This window comes from Onthophagus taurus, chromosome 1, assembly GCF_036711975.1.
Source record: "Onthophagus taurus isolate NC chromosome 1, IU_Otau_3.0, whole genome shotgun sequence".
Lineage (NCBI taxonomy): Eukaryota > Metazoa > Arthropoda > Insecta > Coleoptera > Scarabaeidae > Onthophagus > Onthophagus taurus.
This window is the reverse complement of record NC_091966.1, coordinates 37,777,448-37,787,803: the sequence shown is the minus strand read 5'-3', so window position 1 is coordinate 37,787,803 and position 10,356 is coordinate 37,777,448. Positions and strand designations below refer to the sequence as shown.

Sequence of the window (10,356 nt, the reverse complement as noted above, 5' to 3'; positions counted from 1 at the left end):
CTCTACATCATATAGCATACTCTGTCTAATACGGAGATTTTTCTTGTTTCTCAAAACCTGCTTGATGAGTTTTCATTTCATTTTTAACAACGACGTAGTTCAACCATTTTTATAAACTGTAACGTGCTCGTCTTTAATTTTAAAAAGTTTAATTAATTTTATGGTACTTTTCGGAATTAAGAAATGTTCTACAACATAATCTGTCAATCCTATAATTATTTTTTGATAAGATGGATGTAACTTCACATTTTTAACGAGTAAGTAATTGTTGTAAACTTTTGACTAGTTTAAATTTGGATTAGTATAATATTGTAAAACAAATATTTCTCAATGTAGAGTCTCTGAAGATGCGTGTAAGGCGAAACAAGTCAGACGAAAAATAAAATTTTACAACCAGTTAAAGTACATTGAAACTGTCTTTCATTTTTGACCATTTTCTTCACTGGTAACATGGATTTAATCAATTTTAACTCATACATAATAATGTGTATAATTATGCATTTTCATGACGTCTAATTAAAGTACTTGAAGCACTTGAAGTAGCTATGGTTTCGTTATTTTTTTTTGTTAATAACATGTGGAGTGTGCCAGTACACAATTATCACATTTATATCTAAACAACTTCTGGTGCCACTAAATTGGCTTCTTATTGGCGTCAGTAATCCATGCATGTGTAAACTTAGCTTTAGATACTGCTGCAAAATCATCAGATTCCTTTAAAGCATCAAAATATGGTGGGATTTGCTTTTCTTGCCAATATTGTAACCATATGTTAGTTTCTTTACACAGGTTTTGTATACAATAAAATTCTTCGACAGATTGTGGTTTAAATTCGTCAGAAGTGGAGCAACAGCTGACGATGTGTGTAATTATGACATAATAAATTGTATAATTATGTATATTCATGACATAGTTCTCTAATTAAAGTACTTGATGCGCCTAGGTAATTTCTACGTGCAATACATGACCGAATCCAGCAGCTATGTTTTCGTTTTTTTGTTAATAACATGTGGAGTTCCAATGAGCCCATTTGCATTGCCATATTGGTGACAGGGAGTACATCACTTGATAACATTTTTATTACTGTACCAGTACACAATTATATGAAAATAACTTCTAGCGCCATCACACTGGCTTCTTACTGGCGCCATACATGTAGAAATTTAGCTTTAGGCTCAATTTCCTTTAAAGCATCAAAATATGGTGAGATTTACTTTTCTTGCCAATATTGTAACCATATGTGGATAATGATGACATTAAAGTGCAGAAAGATTATTTTGTTATTTATTTGGTATCTTGTGAAAACATAATAAAATCTAGATATGGTACCGTATTGGCTAAACGTATTCGTTCTGGTGCGCCAAAATTCGTTTGTCTGGCGATACATAAAAGAGAAATGCAATTGAGTATGATTTGAGTATGAAAACATGATGCTTTTAATGAACCAATTTGGGGCTAACAAGGTGGCAACCTCATTTCTGATGGTCTCAAAATGTAATGCACATTTTTTACCTATCTGTTTTAATCATAGGAAAGATTGCAATTTATTAGCTTGGGATTCAATCCTCCATGGGCTTACTATCCGTGCCAAAAGTCAAATACTAACAATTTAGAGATCCACACGAGAGATCTTACGTGACAAATATGAATTTGAAACAGATTTGGTAGATTTGTTTCTAAAACATATTTATTGCTTCTCCATCTGAAATTCTACCTTGACAACAAACATCAGCAAATAGTTACAAGAAGATGAATGCAAATAGAAGCAAACCTGCAGAGATTTCCAACAAAACAATACTGAAATTTAGCTTATAACCAAAATAATCTGATAGCTTTGTGATAATTATGGATTTTGATATACTTATTTATTGTTCCAAAATTTTCTAAAACTACAAGGATGATTGTCTTTGTGATGTTCAATGATTACACTAATTAACAAAGATGAAGTGCTGCATATGATATCGAAGTGTCTACGTCATTACGTAAACTAGTAAAATTTGATATTCAAACTCTTAACAGCAACAGATACAATACCAAAGCAGATGATACACAACTTAAGAAGCATGCTATATTAAAAAGGCCAAAAACATTTGTCTCGTTTTAGTTGAAATGATTTTCTGGTTTTACACCTTCTAGACATTGCATTAAATTTGCAAATTGTGTGTCTTTCCATAGTTTATCTAGAAACAGCGTTGAGCAGATTTATTAGTGTCTTATTAGTAGACTTAGAGCCCAATCTGTACCAGGGACATTATCTTTAAATTTGATAGCGATACGGCTTACTTGGGTAAGCTTTTGCCAGTTTTCTTAAGTCTAGCAAATTAAGTGGGAATCGGCAATCCGTACATTTTAAAGCAGACTTTGTTATTTACGTCTATCTTCATGGCTGCTGTGAAACTTGTTGTTTAGTTTTTATTGTTTGTAATTGCGTGACTCAAGTTTGTTTCATATCAAGTAATTCTTGATATCTACTATCCATTCTGTCTCAAGACAAAACTTTTGCGTCTGTGAGCAGTTTCTTTTTTACTATAGGCAGAGAGTTAGCCAAACCTTGAAATCTTGCTCCTTTATCCAAGTTTGGAACCGACACGACAACGTCTAGGCTACTTGGTCCATTTAGGGCTGTTGCAGCAGAGGTAATTTCTTGATATGTGCAAGATAAATTTCTTATGTGCTTCTTACCGTCAACATTTTTATGCTGGTTATCAAGTATAGCTGATGAGCTTTCGTTTCTGTAGCTGCACCCACACTCTGCGATCTTCACGGACTAGATTAATATAGTATTTTCCTCGTGATTGGTTAATAGGAATCTTTATAATCTGATGAGTCCAGATACATAATATAACAAAGGGTGGCTTATAGATGTTTGATATTTTGCTCCTAAAAGTTCAAGAGCATAAAAAACAACATTAAAATCAAAAAAGTATGTGGAATCATTAAAAGTTGCATGGCTAGGAAATATTATCTTATAATCATGTTGTGTTGAACCATAAACTGGTTTAATCTCAAATGGTTTATTAAATATGAATTCACAATGGATTTGGATACATGATTATGAATGATGTTTCTTATTCAATCTCTATTAGAAATATTAATCATTGAGTTAAGTTAGTAAAACTTGATTACCAACTTCCACGATGTTATTAAACTCTTACCGATGGGATTTATCATTATTTTGTACCTATCTATATCGAGATATTTGATGATATTGGCTGATTTTAATAAAAATTGGAATTAAAATTTAGATGATACTTTCTTGAAACGTCCTTTGTGGATTATTAAATCGTACAAGTATCGGTCTTTGTTGTTGTTGATTCCAACGTTGTACGGTTTTTGTTGCTAGTTATTAATCTGCTTACAGTTGAAATTCGGTTTTGTTATCCTAACAAGGGAAGTGTCACAACTGTGTCTCACCGATTTCGATGCAATTTGGTACAGTCATAGAATGGGCCAAAATAAGGTTCGTACATTTTTTTATACGTGCGGTAAAAGCCCCTGGGGCGAGTTATAGGGGTTGAAAGTTTGGAGAAAAAGTACGTTTTCACTTATATTTTAAAAATGAAAAGTGCTATCAAAATTTGGTAAATTGTAACTGATATTCATTTTAAAAGAGCTTTCTTTTGATGTATCACACATATACCAGAGGGTTAAGAAGGGCGAACTACCCCTATTTTTTTGGAATTATTTAAAAACCACCCTATCGATTTTGGCGGCATTAAGTATACTTCCAGCACGTTCAAAAATATTAGTTAAGGGTTTTTTCCCATTCGCTCTAGATCATCCCCAGCGAAGTTACGGGGGTTAACATGTAACCACTTTTCGTAAGAATGATGTGATAAAATTGTCAGGTATTTTGAAAATACTTTAACAAAACCGTAAATTAGTCGCACAATAAAATGTTTAATGTAAAATAAGGCATAATACACCATTTAGGGGTGGTTGGGGTTAACCACCCCCTTAAAAATTAATTCTATCCCGGGCATTACTTGTTGATTACGGCGAAATTTGGTACTGTGTTTGTTTTATATAGTTTATTAGTTTATTTTTATTCTACATAATGTTGCCAAAAATACACCTACCAAAAAAATTTTGGCACAATATTTGTTTTTTTAGTGCCGCTTGCTAAAGGTCATTTCTCAAAATAGTTTTTTCTAGTATAAAAGAACGTGTGCCCAGTGGGTAGATTTTAGTTTCAGAGCAACTGACAGAAGCAATGGTTACAATAAACCCAATAAACGTTTTAAATTTGCTAATGACAGTTTTTACTGTTATGAATATTCCCCAGACTCCTGTAAATGAAGCAGAAGTTAGTTTAAAAGAAAATATACAGCGTATTTTAATGGAAAGTATGGAAGACTACAATATGCAAATTGAAGACGAAACTGTATTAATTTTCGATTCATCCAATGGCATCAATGACGGTCAGCAAATTATTGAAGACCAGGATACAACTGACAGGTTTGTAGAAGATACTGATGCTCATTGTCCATTGAAGGATGACATCGACTACGAGTACAAATTAGAGGCGGTAAATTACTGGACAAGTGGGAAGAAAGGTTATTTGAAACTAGAAACCGTAAAAAACAAATACCGAAAAGTAACGTCAAAGACCCAATTGCACAGATGGTCTAAATATATTGAAGAAAGAGGGACATACAAAGAAAAATTAGCAGAAATTACCGAATTTGTAATTAATCAAGCGAGAGCCGCCGTAGATAATAAATTGCCACTACATGATATTGATATACGCAGATGGGCTATACAAGCTAGAAATGAAAAGAATTTATCTCCTCAACTGTTCAAAGCATCTCATAGCTGGGTGCAACGTTTTAAGAAAGCAAATCGGTTAGTAAGCCGAAAAATAACAAAATTTCTATCCCAAAAACAAATTGGAAATGTTGATCGAGTAAAAACTTTAGCAAAAGATTTCGTTAAAGAGGCAAAGCTACAAATCCAAATATATGGACCTGAAAACACCTACAATTCGGATCAGAGCGGTTTTAACTTGGAATTCCATTCGGGAAGAACATTAAGCGATTTAGGAGTTAAAACCGTAGAAAGTGTGGTCCAGTCGGTGTCATCTACAACGCACAGTTACACAATTCAACCCGTAATATCTGCTGATGGGAAACTTCTTTCTCCACTTTTTATTGTTTTAAAAGAACCCTCTGGCAGCTTTGGACCGAGGGTAGCAAATACAATGTTTAAAGCAGACAATATATACGTTTTGGCATCAAAATCTGGAAAGTTAACTTCAGAACACATGAAAAATTGGCTCCAAAATGTATATTTTCCAAATACTGGTTCTAAATCATTATTATTATTAGATTCTTGGAGTGGCCATTGTCCTGAAGTTATTAGTGAAATAACTCCATCAGGTACTAATTTTAAACATTTATCTATACCTGCAGGGACAACAGGTCAAATACAGCCCCTAGATGTATTTGGTTTCAGAATATGGAAAAATTTTATTAGAAGATTCTCTGATCAGATTATTCTTTACCAGTATGATGTCAATTTACATCAGAGGGATAACATATTAAAATTGCAATCGTTGACGCATAACCAGTTGGCTTCCCCTCGGTTTATAAATGTTTTTAAATACGCATGGTTTGCAAGTGGCTATATAGAGGAGAGACCAGACCATTTTGAAAATCCCGTGGAAGTTTGCTTTTCGAGTGAGAAGCCAACGTGTGATATCTGTGGGGATATAGCGGTCATAACATGTGCATGGTGTAAAAAATCCTTATGTTTAAAACATTTTTTCCACGACTTTCATTTTTGCCAACACTACGTAGAATAAAAATAAATTTAATATTGAAAATTAATATAATACATAAAAAACGTCAATTAGTAATGTAGAATAAACTTCTTTGGTATATTGAACTATTTTTTTTGTCAGTTGCTTTTTAACTCATAAATAAATAAAATATCTTATTTATCTAGTAGTTTTATATTTATTATTTAAAGAAAATGAGGGTAGTTTACCTCGTGGAACATCGATAGATAGATTTTTAAAAAACAATACCACAGTTACGATGGCAGTTTTCATCTTCGAGGTATAAACAAAAAACTACCCCTAATTTGTAACCCTTATAACCATTTTCAAAAATTTTTACTTCAAATATAAAACAAACACAGTACCAAATTTCGCCGTAATCGACAAATAACGCCCGGGATAGAATTAATTTTTAAGGGGGTGGATAACCCCAACAACCCCTATATGGTGTATTATGCCTTATTTTACACTAAACATTTTATTGTGCGACTAATTTACGGTTTTGTTTAAAGTATTTTCAAAATACCTGACAATTTTATCACATCATTCTTACGAAAAGTGCTTACATGTTAACCCCCGTAACTTCGCTGGGGTTGATCTAGGGCGAATGGGAAAAAACCCTTAACTAATATTTTTGAACGCACTAGAAGTATACTTAATGCCGCCAAAATCGATAGGGTGGTTTTTAAATAATTCCAAAAAAATAGGGGTAGTTCGCCCTTTTTAACCCTCTGCTATATGTGTGACACATCAAAAGAAAGCTCTTTTAAAATGAATATCAGTTACAATTTACCAAATTTTGATAGCACTTTTCGTTTTCAAAATATAAGTGAAAACGTACTTTTTCTCCAAACTTTCAACCCCTATAACTCGCCCCAGGGGCTTTTACCGCACGTATAAAAAAATGTGCGAACCTTATTTTGGCCCATTCTATGACTGTACCAAATTGCATCGAAATCGGTGAGACACAGTTGTGACACTTCCCTTGTAAGTCAGTAATTATAAGAACGCATCCGCGGAATACTATTAACGTTTGGCAAATTCTGGAAAGACGGAATTACCTTCATTTTGGGGGAGTTACTCTTACTTAACTGCGTGGCTGCTTACACAGATGGAGCTAATTTTGCCTCCCCACTATTTTAGCTTGAACTGTTTCCAAATTCTCCGAACAAAGATATCTTGTAACACTTTATTTGTCACTTTATTATTTAGTTATAATTAAAAATATATAATTAATAAATATTTTAAATATGAGTATTTATATCTTTTTATTAATAAATTAAGTTATTACAATTACACAAAATCCTAATATGTATTCATATAACAAATTTTCAGTGACTAAGAAAAATGGTAAACCACTATTTCTCGGTTAAGAAGAGGGAAAAGGTGAAAGAAAAAAAAATGTTAGGAAATAATTTTAAAAGAATGAAAACGAGCGGAAAACGCAATAATTTACGACGTCTTTTGTCTCATTAATTCGGACTTTAATGGCGATTTTTCCCTGTACATGAGCCACGAATGAGTAATACGTGGGAGAGGAAAATTTACCTTGTAAATACTGTACCAGAGCTAGAGCAAGGAAGTAAGGAAGGGCACCGAGGCCCGTCTAATATCCCTGTTTATTTACGTGTAACTTTGCGGGCCCCCCTAAAGGGGATTAAACTAGTGAAGAGACGGCGGCGTTTTCCTGCCGGGAAAACGTGGGGACTCGCGGCGTAACAAAACTGTTCCCTGTTTATAAATCCTCCGGGCGAATGAAATATAGCAAACGCTTTCGCCGAGCACCTTACTACAAAGCGCAAATTTGTGTATTTGTACCAAGCTTTCGTACTCATATTCTAGCGTAATTAGTCTAAGGCGATGTATTCTCTCATTTTATCTTATCGTCTTACTTTTTTGCATTACCATTTTCGAAAGTGCTAACAATGCTGAATTCACCCGCATTTAAATTTATAATTGGAAACGTTAAAATGACATCATTCGATGAGAAAGTAAAGAAAGTTTTTGGGTTAAAACAGGTTTGAGTCATATTATTTTAAAAAATAATTACAATCTAAAAATGTTACGGTGCGTTGGTTGCCTATATTTTTTTCATTTAATTTTTTATGTTCTAGATTACAATAACTTTACATAATTATATAACAGCGGGATGAGTCGGATTAGTATAATAGATTGTCACATATATGTCACCGTTGGTAATTAAGCGGCGTGCTTCCTGTGTGAGTAGTATTAAAGCTGCGAGCTTTATAAAGCTTCGAAGTGTACGTCCCGGGCCGGACAAACCACCATCCGTGTTCGTTACAGCCAGGTTATCGAACGCACCGACAAAAACGTGCCCGGCACAATGGACCTTTGTCTAGTCGACAACTTAATTAGGCATTTAATGGGTTAATAATAATTATTATATTCAATGCCGCGCCCTATTTCATCCCTTGAATAAACATATCGGAACGGAGCACGCTTCCGCTAGGGTACGTCACCAACACTTGCCTATACACTGCGTTCTTGTTCAGTATTTCTCGCTTATCGCTAAATAACACATTCCTTGTTATAATTAATAATTAAATTTATGCTACAATAATTTATTTACAAAGAATAAATCTAATTAAAAAAATATATATTACAATGTTGACTCGAAATCAGCAAAATTATGTGAAGAGTGCTTAATTTACAATAATATTAAAATTAATGAGTCGTATATATTTATGATATGCTGAAAAAATACTGACGATTTTTTCTAATTACTAATTCATTCTTTTTACTTTACACATCAATCAATAAGTTACTTTGGGTCTTGACTCAGTGCTTTGGCTTGTTCGACTTCTTCTTGCAAAACGAATCCCGTACTTCTTCGATTTGATAATCGGTGTTTTGATCTTCTTTTTCGTTCAGCTTCACTGTCATGTCTAAACAAGAAAGAATTAATATCAATTAAGAAAAATAAAATATAATCAATATATTATAATGTCAATTTTAATTTTGAGATATTTTTACACTTTATTGCTTAATATAGAAGTGAATAGGCAAAATGAAAGTGATTTCTATTAAATATGGCAGAACAGATGGGATCACGAGTGGATTACGTGATGATATGTGACATCACCACGTAGAAGAAATAGAGAGATTCCTCGTTGCATATGAATATTTTAATAAACATTGGACCCATAGTGAAGGATGAAACAAAGTGGCATAATCAGCGCATACCTAATAGTATCAACTTGTATGGTGGACTCAACTAGATTTAGTTTACTAATTTAACAAATATTGCACTTGCTACACGGAGCTGGCTAGGTACGAATCTTCTAGTTTGTATTGTACTTTCAGTTGATTTCTGACATTTATGCGTATGGAAGTTTGTTTTTGATAAGCACATCATATTTGACTTAGTATACCTTTTTATGATATTATTATTTTCTGATTACATAATATAACTCTAACACGCCGCTTTATCTTGAAAGAGAAGTTTTAGTGTTCAACAGACGGGAAAAAGATGAGTTCGGAATGTTTAAGTATCTAATCATGTTTTTGATTTATGGTGCAAACTGTAATTAATAACTCTGTTTGAGCAGAAATGGGAAAATGTGATGGTCCTAGTTTTCAATATCAGCAATGTCAACTGCCTGCACCAATGTATCATAAGCATCTAATACATCTACCACGTCTACTACTCCTTCTAGATTTCACTTCCTGCCAAATACGCCATCCCCAAAAACTTCAGCAACTCACCATCTGGAGCCTGTCTAAATTTTGTATCTTTTTTGGTAATTTTGGGTTCTATCATATTTAATACATCTTTAATACCTTATTTATTATTAATAACAATGATTGCAGCAGCAGCAGCTAATAACGGTTGATCCTCTTCAAAGCCAAACGACTTTACTGATCAGCATTACCAATTGACATAGTGGAGATGCACCTTAGAGACTCTAATACGCATAGCAATGTGTTAAGGGTACAATTTGCTACAACTTTTGGTGGAAAAAGTTTGTCTATATCATGCTTCGGATGCCGATTTTTTTTTGTACTCTTCTAATTTTCATATTTTCGAAAATTTCATAACATTGATGCATCTGAGAGCAAAAGTGTTGCAGTTATACTAATATATAGTCTTTGATACACATATCTCGAGTGCAACTGTTCTTCTTAATACGCGTTTAATATCAGAACATCTTCGAGATGAATAAACCCGATTTCATATATTTTTGCAAGACATCCTATTATATAGCCTTTGGAATGTTGGTGGAGACTTTGCCTCATCAAGTGTGGTAAGTAACAGAAATTTTCCAGTAATCGAAATTTACCAAGTTGGAGACAATTTTTGCTCAGCGGAGGAATCTTAAAGTTTCATGAATGATTAGCAGAGTAATAACTCGTTTCGGGTTGTCCACAAAGAGACGAAGCTTTCTGTTCTCCTTGAAGACTATCATGTTCAGTGAAGAGTATTCGGACTGATCATTTATTCACTTCTTTCATGACAGTTTCTTTTTTTGTCATTGAATGTGTAGGAATCACTTGTAAGAATGCAGGAACTAATAGGAATAGTTTGGGAATTTTCGAGAGTTCTAGCTGATCTATCC

The 10,356-nt window shown here is 33.5% G+C and overlaps 1 protein-coding gene across 1 annotated transcript; it reads left to right on the top strand.

The window, feature by feature from the left end:
- Positions 1-10: 10 nt before the first annotated feature.
- On the top strand, positions 11-7,036 carry LOC111428858 (uncharacterized). The gene is made up of 2 exons (XM_071201268.1): positions 11-257; positions 337-7,036. The coding sequence occupies exon 2, from the start codon at positions 4,214-4,216 to the stop codon at positions 5,801-5,803; it is 1,590 nt and encodes a 529-aa protein (XP_071057369.1). The 5' UTR covers positions 11-257; positions 337-4,213; the 3' UTR covers positions 5,804-7,036.
- Positions 7,037-10,356: the final 3,320 nt, after the last annotated feature.